This window comes from Rhinolophus ferrumequinum, chromosome 3, assembly GCF_004115265.2.
Source record: "Rhinolophus ferrumequinum isolate MPI-CBG mRhiFer1 chromosome 3, mRhiFer1_v1.p, whole genome shotgun sequence".
In the NCBI taxonomy this organism is placed as follows: Eukaryota; Metazoa; Chordata; class Mammalia; order Chiroptera; family Rhinolophidae; genus Rhinolophus; species Rhinolophus ferrumequinum.
The window spans coordinates 89,893,277-89,908,115 of record NC_046286.1 but is presented as its reverse complement, the minus strand read 5'-3'; the positions used below and the strand labels follow the sequence as shown (position 1 = coordinate 89,908,115).

The 14,839-nt window shown below is 35.9% G+C and overlaps 1 protein-coding gene across 5 annotated transcripts in view; it reads left to right on the top strand.

Annotated features, from left to right (window-relative positions):
• Positions 1–14,839, top strand: part of EPM2A (EPM2A glucan phosphatase, laforin) — a 124,014-nt gene that overhangs the window by 69,451 nt on the left and 39,724 nt on the right. For all 5 annotated transcript variants that reach the window (XM_033096005.1, XM_033095978.1, XM_033095997.1 and 2 more), the window contains one exon: positions 7,796–7,970. In XM_033096005.1, coding sequence (XP_032951896.1) covers positions 7,909–7,970 — 62 coding nt within the window. In that variant the 5' untranslated portion in view covers positions 7,796–7,908. The remainder of the gene's footprint in view (positions 1–7,795; positions 7,971–14,839) is intronic.

Below are 14,839 nucleotides of genomic sequence, written 5' to 3'. Positions count from 1 at the left end.
ATTTTATTATCTTGATCTTTTTGTTTAATCCCGTGAGTGATGATGTAATTAGCTACCAAAGGATTTGATCATTTCAAATCAGGTGGTCAAATCTTTAACTTCACTCTAGATTATCATCACATTGAATGAATTATTAATAATTAGTCTTGGTGCTTTGAGTCAAGTTCATTAAGTTTTAGATTTTCTCTAAAAATTATATAAGAAGGAGAGCTCAGCTATTGTACTCAATTTTACATGGAAGCATAATTGCTGGGTATTGCCATTGTTTGGGATGTTTTTAAAGAGAATCATCAATCTTTGAGATGCTTCCCATTTTGAGATGTGTGTATCATCATGAATCGCTAATTAATATAAATCTTCTGTATGTAAAAAATCTGTGACGTAAATAACAGTTAGAGAAGTGGTAATTCTCTGCTTTTCCAGTTTATGAAATCCAGTTGTTTTGCAGTACTTGCTTTAGAATTTGATAAGTTATATGGATCTCCTGTGTGTCTGTTTTCACTCTACCCACCGAAATAAGCAGATTTGTTCTTATCTGTTTCCTGCTTTGAATCATACCCATTCATACATTGTTGTGCTCTTTGTTATGTATCTAAAGCATATCCCATTGTCAGTCACAGTTTGAGACCCATCCCCTCTATCACAAATCCTGTCTCAGTAATTCTAGCTCACACAGACACAACCATCTATGTTTTCAGTTTTCTGCCTCTGTGTACACACCACAAATCTATCATAGTTTTCTTTCCTAGTGAGCCCATTGCTCTTTAAGGTACACCTTAATATAGCATTCCAGTCACAGACATTAAAAATGGTGTTGAATATGAAACCTGTTTCCAATCTTTGAATAATCTGTTCATGTGTCAATATCTTATAGGTTTAAAATTATTTTCATCATTTAGTTTTGTTTCATTCACTAATTGCTTTGTGTAACCTTTGTCTCATCAACAATGGTCCATTCATTTTGGGGATCATGTTTTAAATTTTATTTGTCCACCTCAGTCTACCACAGGACTGGATATATAACAAGCTCTCAATGACAGTTGGTTATTGACTGAATTAAACTCTAAACTATTTCACATATATGAGTATATTAGTCTGACTGGGCTGCTATAACAAAATATCACAGACGGTGTAGCTTAAATGACAGAAATTTATTTTCTCACAATTTCAGAAGCCAGAAGTCCTAGATCAGGGGGCTAGCAGATTTGGTTTCTGGTGAGGACTCTTTTCCTGGCTTGCTGATGGCTGCCTTCTTGCTGTGTCTTCACTTGGCCTTTCCTCTCTATCTGCATGGAGAGAGAGAGATCTCTGGTGTGTCTTCCAGTTCTTATGAGGACACCAGTCCTATTGGGTCAGCGCCTCAGCCTTAGGCTCTCATTTAACCCTCATTTCCTAATTACGTGAAAGTCCTATCTCCAAATACAGTCACATTGGGAGTTAGAGTTTCAACATACAAATTTTGGGGGAACAAAATTTAGTTCATAACAATGAGATATTAAATTATTAGTACATTTTTTAAGAAAAGAGCTGTTGGACTTTGCTTTTCTCACAAGTTTTTCCCTATTATGTTTATTCAGTGTAGTTTGATCTAAGCCTCCATTTCACCCATATCTTTCTCTAATCATGGAAGTTTTTCCCTCTAATATTTTCTGTTCTCTATGGTTTGGCAGGTGTTAATTAAGTCTCCTTAAACTTCTTAACTGGAACTGATCAAGGATCTTTTGCGAGTTTCACCTAAAAGACCCCCTCTGCAGGTCTGGCAGAGAGTGAATCCAAGACTAAGCTTTATTAATAACTCCTGCTGTTCCTCTTTTCTGCACACCTCAGGCTCATCTGTGAAAGGACCAACACATCACACCTGGCTACTAAACATCTGTCTGGAGGACTTGTGTTGATTATTTAATAGAATTTGAAGCATATGTGAATGGTCTTACTCCTTATTAATGAGACTAAATGACGCCATATACCCATTATGTACAAAGGTTTGAGCCCACTGATAATTCTATCTTGTAATTGGTGTAGGCTGTAGTGGCTCATTTTTAACTAAAAGCTGACAAGTTTACGTATTCTGTACAGATGTACAGAAAGGTTGATGCTTATGTGCCCCACGTTTCAACTTACTGTTTGCCATAAAGGTAGCAGTCATCAATAATAATCAGTTTTCGACCTTGAAAGACACATACACACATATGTATGACATATATGTATACACACACACACATGTGCACACACACACACATGCGCGCACACACACACACACCTGAGCCAGATGTTTGATTCATTATCATAATTACCTGTCTTGTTTGACATTTTCTTTTCTGGCCCTCCAAAGTCCAGCCTCCTTGACAAATAATACTATCACATCTATTGTAGAGTAACCTCATTGTCTCTAAATCTAGTTCTTGTTTTCATCATTGCTAAGTGGGCCACTTATTTGTCTTTGTAGTCATCATTATTAATCAAAACCCTTGGAGTGCTTTCCTGAATTTGTTGGGTGGTTCTGTATTGGCTTTTGATTTGGAGTTATTTTAGCTGTAACTCTAGGCATAGCACTCTTTACTATCTAAACTTCCCCTTATTTTAATGAAATATTGTATAATAGGAACTGGGCTTTGGTCAACTTTAGAACATTTTTCATACCCCTGGGTAGTCATTGATTCCCTAATTTTCATTAGCCAGATTTTATTATTTTTGACATTAGGATGAAGTGTTGTCTACTTACATTTAAGATTTGTGCATTCTTCTAATCAAATGAGATTTGAAAAAAGTCTTGTAAATATGCATAAAAATGTTCTATGTGAGCCTTGTATTATTTATCATTTTATTATTAGATCTGATTGTTTTCTTTCTTAACATTTTGTTCTGTTGTGTGTATGCAGATTCTGAAGGCTTGTGAATGTCGCATAGGTTAGATTTTAACTGTGGTCTTCCTTCTTCTGATGTGTGTGTGTGTGTGTGTGTGTGTGTGTGTGTGTTTGTGTGTGTACTTTTAGTCCCTGTTTCTATACATTGGGGGGATAGAACCCTCTCTAAGATGCTTGCAGCAGGGGAGGCTTATATGTATCCTCATGGGTAGCTTTGACTTTGTCTTTCCGCTTCTGCTCTGCTCAGCACATGCACCTTCGTGTGGCCCTGCTTATGTCGCTCTGTTCTACATCAAGTCAACTGAGGCCAGAAATTCAGTTTTTAAAGATACTTTCATTAGCAGACCAGACTGTCTTCTCTCTCTCCACACAAGAAATTTGTGGGTGAGTATAGTAGGTGACATTGAAGGTTGGGGAGGTGGATAAGAGAGGAATATTACAGAAGGGCAAACAGCTTCAAATTAAATATTAAAATGCTTGCCGTCACCTGCTCTTTGGTGGTCTCATGACCTGGATGCTTGCTTATCCACTTTACCGTCGCAGTTGGCCAGATGGATCTTTCTCCTCTTTCTCCACTTCACTTTTCCATCTCCTCGGTCTTCACACTCTTTTCCCCATTCTCTCCTTCTTTGATTGTATCCACATGTCCTATGTACAATTCTGTGATGCAGGATAGTTTAGCTGTCTCCATCACGACCCCCAAACTCAGCTGTTTTCTACCTTTGCACATTGCAATTTATCACAATACTCAACCTGGACAGGGTCCTCCTTCTCAAAGACGCAGTTGGTTGAACAAAAATACTTTTTTTGTGTGTTTTGTTTTGTTTTTGCCTTTAGAACAGTATATCTAAATGCCAAAGAGTTGGTAATGATTATACCATGTTGGTACAACTTTATGCACCAATAGCTTCTGAGGTAGTAACATGGAGCATGAGAGAGATCCAATTTGGGTGAATTACTGGCTAAAATTAGAGATTAGTGTGTTAGGTTCAGAATTTATGTTCATACGCTAGCAATAAAAACTGTTCAGTAATTAAACTCCAAAGAGGATAGAGTCAAGTAAAATAACATATGAATCATTGGAATTCTAAGTATTTTAAATATTGTATTTTTACAATATTACACTATCCAATAGATACTGCTTGTCCAATATAATTTCAAAACTTATGACTTTATAAAAAAATAAATTCATTTTAACCTGAACTTTCAAACCTATAGAACTCTTTAAATTAATGCATTAGTTCTGATTTTTTACATTCTGAGGTTTCTTATTTCTCTGGCCTTAATTGGAGTTCCAGAAAGCAGGCCTTTTGTTCCTTCACATTTACTCACTTGATTTTAACTTACCTAAGTTAAATTTTTTTGCATTCAGTTTGAGATCTTTGTGATTCTTTCTAATGAAACCTGGGCATTTTGAGTGTTGTATAATGAGACTCTGGATCCTATTTACTCCTTCTGTTTTAACTGGATTCCTCTAACACTGCACCAGCAGGAAAGTCAGGGGGTCACCTCATTACCCAGGTTCCCCACCTAGTCTCCACTGACAACTGAGGTGTGATTGGACTCATTCCTACTGAGTGGGGTGGGAGTTCCAGCTCTCCACTAGGCCTCCACCGATGCCTCCATGGCTGAGACAGATAAATGTGCCTTGTTCTCTCTTCCCACATGGCTTCCACTGACAGGGGTGGTGGGAGGGATCCCATATCTGTAGGAAGGGGTGGGCACCTTGTTACTGCTCTGTGGAGGCAGAAGTCCACCTCCCTACCTGGCCTCCACTGGTACTGCCAAGGGGGGTGCTAAAAGCCTTGCATTCTTTGACACCCCAGCCTGAGGAGGGTGGAAGTCTAAGTTCTCCACTTGCCTTTTGCTTGTGTGGGGCCACAGATTTCTTCAGTGGTGTTGGGCTGGGGTAGAGCAGTCATTGTCTAAAAGCTTTCTGCTTTGCTACGCGGCCCCTTTTCTTTATCTTTGGCTAGAAAGAGCTGACTGTTGGGTTTTGTTTTGTCTCTTCTCATTGATAGTACTGGGTTGCTAGCTTCTTCAGATCCAAGTCTGGGACACACAAGGCAAAACACACAAACAAACAACTCAGGGAGCTCACTACTGTGGAGTTCCTTAGTCCTCGTGTCCCCGGATGGGCTGCCTTCTTCTCCTGGCCTTTTGTACTCTTCTTGTGCTTGTGTTTATATGTAATGTCCACTGTTTTTAGTGGTGCATTGTGGGAGGGATAGGGAAAAGTACACTTACTCCGTAGTCCCAGATACAAAAGTCCTTAAAAATAAGACTTGTTTTATTGTTCATTTTTGCTGTTTTCTTTAAACTAAAGTCAAAAGACAATGACCAACCCTCTAAAGACACTTATTAGCAAAGAATTTGCATAACCCAGATTACTATATATGAAAGACTCCTTTAAAAGTTACCTAAAACATGTATGTGTAAAAATGAGTAATTAGAGAAAATAATTCTAGGAGTGAAGAATTCTTAGGAAGTTGATGTTACATAAATAATTTGTCTTGAATATTATAATTTATGTATATTTGAAATCGTCAATAATTATATGTATTTGTTTTATCACTTAATTTGTTATAAGTCTGTTGTTTTAAACAGTGGGAGCCATCGATATTATTGTTTTATTAAGCTAAAAATGTCATACCTGCTTTTTGTAACAAATCCAATGAATTCAGAAGAGTTTAGAGTAAAATAGTACCCCCACCCCATTTCCATTCTCCAGATGTAACTGCTCTTTACAGCCAGACATGCATCAATCCATCCAGCTGTCAGTGTGTTTACACTTTTAATCATACCCCTCTGCCCCGTTTACTCCTAGTTTTCCTCTCCAGTCTTCTTTTTCTGTGCATCCTTTGTAAGCTCATCCATCTTTATCCAGCTGTTAAATGTTTGAGTGCTTTCACACTTAGTTCTAGAATTATTTTCTTCTCAATCAATATTGTTTTTCTTTGGGACTCATCTATATCCTTGTTTCAATTGCCATTTACACTCAGATGACTCATAAATTTATTTTCCTACTTTAGATCTCTGGTCTGAGTGTCAAACCAATAACTCCAACTTTCTATTTGACATCCCTTTTTGGATATCCAGACATCCAAACCCAGCATGTCAAGCCAGACTGATGATCCATTCCAACCTTTTCTAGATTTTGCATCTCAGTGAATGGAACCACTATATATTGAGTTATGTTTGCTAGAAGCTTATTGATTTCCTTTTTCTTTCACCTCTCATATCTAATGAATCAACAAGTCATGTGACTTTTGCCTCCTGAATCTGCCCATTTCTTTCCGTTTCTGTCTTCGGGCTTTCATCATCTCCTACCTGGACTAATGCAGTGGTTTCTTAAATGGACTTTCTGCTTCTAATCTAATTGTGCTTGAATTAATTTTTTACTCTGTAATCAGAGAGATCTTTTCAAAATACAAATATGGTCATGTTACCTGCCTGCTTAAAATATTGCAATCTTTTTATTGCTCCCATGGTAAATACCTAAATCCTTAACATGACTTAGTAAAGTGCCTGTCATATAGTTGACACTCCCATATTGGTAAAAGAATATATAGATGAACTTATGTAGTTTACAGTATTTACTATTAAAGTAGTATTGCCACACACACATCTCTGAAAGTATCTTTCTTTCCTCTTAATATTTGTGTTAGATATATTTGTAGAAGTGGGATTGCTAGTATAGTTTAGTTTTCATCTATTAAATATCAATGTTAATAGAGCAGTTGGTGTAACGCCTTATAGTTATCAAGAGAAAAAGAGGAGTCTGATCTAGGAATATCAGTGGTGATTTATTAAGGAAGCCTCCTATACCTTATATTTGATGAAAGGAATTACATCCTTAAAGAATTGCCCAATTATTTAAGGATTTTTTTTTTTTTTGGAGATTTTTATGCCAAATAACGTTAGATTAAATATTTAGTAATACAGAGCAAGGAACAAGTGAGTCGAAATTTTATATTAATAACAAATGTGACTTATTCCTATTTTTATTTTGCTTATAGGTTTTTTATTAATGACAAATTATGGAAATTAGGTAATTTAAGGAAAGGAATAATTTGAAAATGGGGTGGTGACATAAGGTCTAATAAAAATAATGACGATTTATAATTTTCATAGAAGTAAAGGATCTATTTACTATTGTAGTTGGTACTGGGCAGCTAGATGTTTTCAGAGACATATTCTTCCATCTCTGCCTCTTTTGCTGTACTCCCTGGAAAGAGGATGGTCTGTGCAGTGCTTGTGAAATAGGCAGAAAACAGAATGAAGGTAGCAGGTGTCTGAAAGGTGGGCGGCTAGCTCTGCATTTACAAGCTCTGTGACCCTGGGCAAGCTAGTTAATCTCTGTGATACCTAGTTTCCCAATCTGAAAGCAGTACTAACCACTGATTTACATGTAAACTAGATTGGATGTGATCATTTGTTATTTATTAATGTATTTATTTTTTAAATTTATTGTTTAAAGTGATACTAAAACGCTTTATTACTGATTTTAGTCGTGAATTTGCGTATGAGAAAATTAAAAGTATGTAATACAGGAACATTAATGGCTTTAAGACCTCTTTTCAGTAGCTTATTGGGCTGCAAAATAATTCTCAAGAGGCTCTTAAGGCACTGAGAAGTACCACAAAATTCTGAAAGAATTGAAAGAATGAATACACTTCTGTGTTCCCTTTGAGTACGTGGGTATTTCCAAAAGTACTCAAAGGGAACACACAACTCTACGACATTCATAACTAACTTTTTTACAGATTTATACTGTTTTCCCTTTCACTCTCGTCTGTTTATTTATACTGAAATGTGTAGATTAAGCAGCTTTATATTTTTCATCTTATTATTAATTTTGTGTCAGCTACTTTGTGGCTGTTTAAACAAAACCTTGATTTAATTGCTCTGTTTGTCATTTCTTCTTGTAGGCAATGGGCCTCACCACGACCGTTGTTGTACTTACAATGAAAACAACTTGGTGGATGGTGTTTATTGTCTCCCAATAGGACACTGGATCGAGGCCACGGGGCACACCAATGAGATGAAGCACACAACAGACTTCTATTTTAATATTGCAGGCCACCAAGCCATGCATTATTCAAGGTAAAAATAGTGCCGTGTTTACAAGCATAGAAATAGTACAAGAGGTAGCATTAGGACAATGGAAGTATTTAGTGTGTTCACAGCTGCAGTGTCTCCCGTCAGAGGGGTGTCTAGGTCTTCAGTTCTTTGAGGAGATAAATTACCGTGAATTAGTGTGGGAGCTTTTCTGGTGCTATATGTGAAGCACCCTTTTTATAGAATTCTTTGATTAAATGCGTACCCTGGCATCAACGTAATTTGACTGGACAGTAGTTAACCAATCTTTGTATTTAGTGGATTAAAAATAAAAACTGGATGAAAATATCCTGTATCAGTATTTATATCTTTTATGCTACTGACCAACAGTAAAACAAAAATGGGTATCTCCTTATAAAATCTTATTCAAATAAACATGGGGAAAAATCTAGACATAAAACTAGATTGGATGTCACCATGTGCTCTATTACTTATTATTATATTAATTTTTATTTATGTTTATTTAATTACTGTTCAAGCAGTATATGCCCTATTAAAAATTTAAACCCAAGAGGAAGCTAAATGTAAAGGAAGGCTCACTATACTTGCCTTTATTCCCACTCATCACACCTAACTCTGCTTAAACATTTATGGTTAGTTTTTCTGGAGGTTAAATCCAAGTCTTAAATAATATGCATATACTTTGTTAATGTATGAATTTAAAAATAGCTATTGATTCCCATCTATGAGATGAGAAATTCAGTTCACTTGTACTTGTCCTCTCTTCCCACTCCCAATCCGTGACAGGCTCATTAAAATGTTTTTGTTATTTAACTTAATAAAAATTCTATTTCTTGACGCATACATTTTTGACAGTGCCTCCTGATTCCCTGCTGCATAAGATCAGAGATTTATTGCCCCTATATTGTCCTCCATATCTACTTCTACCTATTAACTCCTGTTTTTTTTCATTATTTTTACATTTTCAAGGTTTATGGAATTTACATTTAATTTAGTAAATATAAATAAGTCTTTCATACTTTGATGATTTCCAATTTCAAACCAATATCCAACATATGCAATAGTATGTATATGCTGTTTACTGTAGAACATGCAGTGTTTGCACCATAAACAAAGAGATGCATTCTCATGTTTTTAAAACTGGTATTGTTTTGAATGAGAGAGAATTAATAGTAATAGGGTTGTGATAGGTAGGAGAGGGAGAGAGAAGGCCAGAGAGAAGGCCATCGTCACCATAGCGTTAGGGATCAGTATTCTTCCTGGACACACCTTCCTTACGAATTCATGCTAGATGCTGGTCTTGCAGATGGATAGGAACAAAGCATGAGGAACAGATTGGTTAAGTGTGACTCATGATTTTATGGCCTGAGCAACTGGATTAATGATGTTGCCATTTACTGCGATGGAGAAGACTAGGAGATGAGCAATTTGGAATAGGGGTTGAGATAAAAATTATGTTTTAGACATTATTACAATTGAAAAGTATGTTAGATTGCAGAAAGGCAATCCATTTAATATGTGAAGTTTTGGGGAGAGTTTGGAAATGGAGATATAAAATAGATGACATTCAAACTGATGAGTCCAGATGAGCTCACTTAGCAGTTGAGTGCAATATAGAAGAGAAGAAGTGAAAATACCACAATTGGGAGGATCCAGAGAAAAGAATGAGAAGGAGCACCCCTTGACATGTTCTCACACTTAATTAGAATGTGTTTACGGGTGATTTTTCACTTATCCTGAATCACATGTGCTGAACCCTTTTATCTGAAAAGTCATGTCTTAGGCTGTAGGGCTTTTCTTCTATTATTTGATTATTTCTTCCCCACTATTGTCTTTGTTCTGTCAAAAGAGACATTCCTTAGATGGTTGTTGGATTTCATGGATTTATATCGTATTCTAGACTTTTAAAAAATATTTTTCACCTGGTTTTATTTTTTTACATTTTGTGGTCACTTCAATTTTTTCCCCCCAACTCAACTAATTTTTTTTCTTAATTTTGATAATTGTATTCTTAAGTTTCATGGATTCTGACTTATTCTGTTATTCCCTTTTTGCATATTAGTTTGCTTTAGTTTATGAATGGACATATTCTTTAATCCTTCATAGGTCACTGTGGCGAATTATTTAAAAATTCTCATGTCTTATAGAATTACCTTGTTTTCTCCTGGATGAGTTGTTCTTTATTCATTTTATATTTCTCTTTTGTCATGTTAGTTTTAAAATAACTGGTAATTCTTAGTTTTTCATGTTTATTCTATTGAAAGACTAGATTATTAAATGTGGCTGGCATGAGTTACTTTGGCCGTTACTAGCTTCTATACCTATGAGAGTGTTGGTATAAGCTGTGTGCATATGGGCAGGTCATGTCTCCCTGTGTAGATCGGAAGCAGACAATCCACCTGGGCGCTTCTGCCACCCCACCCCGAATGAAAAGAGGAGGACCTGTGTGGGGCACGCCTCTCACTCAGAGATCCTTTGCTCCTCAAGTAGGTGTTTCAATTTCTAAAGAAAGGGACTATAATTTCTGTATCTTGAAAAAGGCTTATTGCCAATTAAACACATTTTAAGAGGCATAAATCAGACTTTTTATAAACATCACACTTTATACTGTTTTGAAAAGGTTACAGTTTAGAAAATGTAAGAGCATGCTTAAACTTTGCAGCCCCTTTAGCTTATAAAGAAAAGGTACACAGTAATTTTCAAAACTCAAAATTATTTTAAACACTGTAGAATAATAATTTTGCACATTTTAAAATACGATTTTATCTAGCTCATTTTCCAAAATGAATGAAATTAATCACTTTTGAGAGAAAACAAGGTACTTGGGTGCTAGCCCAGCTCTCTTCTTTACTGCTGGGTAACCATGGGACAGTCCTGTAGCAGTTGGAGATTTCAATTTCCTGATTTGCAGTGACTTGGTTGAACTAGATAATACTAAAGGCAGTTCTGAAAATAATCAAGGATTAAAGTTAAGTAAAAAAGAAAAAACAAAGCTGAGGCGTCTGTGACATTTTGTTAATATGTTATATTGACCTAACGCTGACTATACTTTATAATCAGCTTCTCTGTTTCAGACCCAGGGACCAATGTCTGCGATCTACCAGTGCTACCTCTAGGTGGCACTCTCCTTCATTTTTGTAGCCTAGGACATACAGTCAGCCCAACTTTACAGAAGCTGTATTTGGAAATACAAATTTTATAGCCATTATACAAATACATCTTTAATAGTATGTATATGCTTCTTATAAAATGATATTTTTACATTGGTCATATTTGTAATCAAACTTTGACAGGAAATCTCTTGTGGAGTAAATAGAGAATGACCATAAAATTCTGTGTGCAGTAGCACCTAATTACATTGTCCTACTTCTATAGATCAGAATCAAGACGTTATTGGCCAAAAGAAGAATCTGCTTTCAATTGGCCATTACACCTTATTGAATTACTTGAGAGTTTTTAAAAACATAAATACCAAGATTATAATTATTCATGCCCGTGTAGGAAAGAAAAACAGCAGGATCCTCCTTCTTGTTGAGTTCTTCTGATTGGACAACGATTTTTATTGAGTATTAATTGAATGTGAGTGATTCGTTGAAGAGTTCCTCTCCCTATATAAATAACACTCTTCCTATTGTATAAGGTCAAGATAATTGATGGATAACCTCTTTTTCTTATGATTATAATACATATTTTATATGAAAGATTTAAATATATTAGATAAATAGATTGTATATTTCATATTATATATAATTATATAGAGATGATTTATTTTCAACATCATATCAAAAATATTAGTGATAGATATTAGCATCCTAATAGTAATATGGACAAATGCACACCTACCCTTTAATTCTTGTTTCTTAGGAGTCATTTAAAACATGCCTGTTAAAGTTCATGGGAAAAACAGTTTTTGCCAATAGTGCTGTTGTGGAATCCGTACAATTATAAAGGAAGCAGCTGTGTTCTGTGCTGCTTGTATATTATCAACAACATTGTCATTTAAATGATGATTAAAATATCTTGGTCACAAGTGAATGAGAGAGAAGCGTAACTGAAGGACAGAGTTTGATTGTCAGATCTCAGGTTGTGTCTATAAGAATGGTAGTAAGGAAGAAGAAATAGTCTATCATATAAATTAAGAAAATTGGATTTTTAAATCATTATGTGGGTAAAATATAGCAATTTTACTATAAAATGTGGATTTTTACTACAAAAGAGCAGAAAAATGAGGAAATGTAGGGTAAGGGAAGGTAATTTATAAAATGACAGCTATTACAGAATGTTTTGATGTTAATGAAAATGATCCCATAGAGTTGAGAAAAGTTAATGATTAACAAAGGGAAAGTGAGAATTGTAGGAGCAAAATCTTTGTGTAAACAAGAGTGAACTGAATCTAGGAGAACAAACTGTTCATTCCCGGGCATGGGAAGAAGGCGGAGCATTTGGGCATGGATTCAAGTAGGTCAGTGTAGTCGTGACAGCGTGTGGAAGTTCCGTTTTTGATTTCATCTTTTTCTCGGTGAAATAAGAAGCAGGGTCATCAGATGAGAATAAGAGGACAGAGGAGTTTTAGGTTTGAATGAGATATGTAGATGGGATAACTAGTGGAATGGAAGTATACTGACTCATGAATTTTAGTATTTACAAGACTCTCCAATTCCAATATTGCAATAGCCATGACAACCAAAGAAGAGTTTTTCTCACCTGTTAAATGAACACAGAAGACAGAATATTTTTGACAAGCTACTGTTTTCTGTGTGACTCTAGATCAGGAGTGTCCAAACTGTGGCCCGCGGGCCAACTGCGGCCCATGATCCATTGTTAATTGGCCCGCAGCAAATTCCAAAAATATATTTAGTTTACTTAAATAAACCAGGTGAGGCAATGCGTACTTCACCTCGAGTGAGTGGCCTGGCTGTTTGTGTATTTTACCGCATAGGGTCCTTGGTGAAAAACGTTGAAAAAAGTTTGGACACCCCTGCTCTAGACAGATCGGAAAGAAGTCTAAGTAACGTGCTAAAATGGAGTTTTGGTAGGCTGGGAATTAGGCACCATGTTTTTCAGAGTTAGAATTAAATTCATTATGCTAGCCACTATGGAAGGTCCACTTCAGGAAGACCCATGTGGATCTATTTATATTAGAGTCAGTGAAGACATCCAGGGATGTTCCTATCTTGTTTCCACAGGCTTGATATATTTATATCATGTTGCAATCATTAATTGTGACCATTTAAATTGGCTTAAAAAGACTAATTTCTTATAGCATAGTCTCACCTTTGGCTGAACAAACTGGAAGGATTATCAAAACCACAGGGGAAGGATCAATTAGAAAAGAGTATGTATGAGAATCAGTTTGCTTTTGGCTATTTGTTTGTCATAAATGCCCTGTTACGACTTTTTGTTCATAGACTTGTTTTTGAAAAGTGAGATCTTTATTTTCATGTTTTGATAAGTTGTAAAATGCCTTTCCCATTCTTTTACTAAGTCCTTTTAATTTTTCTCTTTGAATGTAGACTTTTGTTCCTGATAATTGAATCAGTAGTGAGGAAAATAATAATTAATTAGCATGTATAAACATTACTCTGAAAAAAAACTGGGTGTATCACACATGCACAGACACACACAGACACACACAGACACACACACACACACACTGCTAACATCTACTTGCACAGCTTCTCCATTTTATAACAAAAGGATTGTTTTCCACCCACAGGCCCCATGATGTGTTTGACAGAGTGTTAGGGCAGGACTCTAGGATCTGGGCTAATGAAAGCAGGGAGTAGATTTTAGATGTCGTGCAAGGGTTATATTGGGCAAGTAAAACCACAATATTGCTTTATAACCTTCATCTACTTCTGACTGTGAGAGGAAAGGAATCTTACACAGCATCGCCTCCTGTTGTAGAGGAGCTAACCGGGAAGCAAGGTACTACTCTGAGTTCATACCACCTCATAAGGCCAGCAGTCTCCATTCCCAGATCCCCCTCCATGTGCCTCTATTTGTTCCTCGTGAGACGGGGCCTCCATTTTCTTGTAACATTGGATTCAAAACACACATCTCGACACAAACAAATGACAAAATAATCCTACTTATTTTCACTAATCAAATTTTAAAATTGACTATATAATTTTACAAATTCTAAGACATATTAGTATAGACTTATATGACTTATGTAAGTTTAGATAAGTTGCGTTAAGTATAAGGATTGGAAACCTTTTTCTCTCTCCTGGAGCTTTCATGCCATTTTTTAAAAAGTGATATTTATTCAGGCTTTTGCCTTGTAGTTTAACTTGTCTGGCTATCCTTCCCACCTTATAATCTTGAACCACTGTATTCCTTGCTTATCTCACTTCCCCATTCTCTAGATTGCAGATGGTGTTGAAATACCCCTTTCTTCCCTAAGATTCCCGTTTGGCTGTTTTGTTTTTCTGAAACAATTATTATTAATCTTCTTAATGTTTTGCTCGCATTTCGATAACTGTGCCATATCCTCAGGCCTGTTTATTGCATCCCCAATATGAATAGGCATGTGGATGTTAGACGAAGGCATTTTATGAGAGGATCTTTCAGTATAAACCACATCACATTGTTTTTCTGCTGCTACTCCAGCTTAGTTACACTAGGCGTAACTCCTCATGCGAAGTTTTATGGAAACTTAATATACGAAGTCCCAAAGCTCAGAGTCATATTTGCATTAAGAAGGAAGTCACCAGAGAATTTATTTAAATGGTGACTTCCTCAAGGATTTAAAAGTTTATTTCCAGACTGTTTTGTTTGTTTGTTTGTTTTTTTATTTAGTTGTAGGAGGGAAGAGAAACCTAACACTAAAATTAATGATCAATCAAGAATGAAAATAAAGCATCTCAAAAATGATAAATTGATGAGAAGCA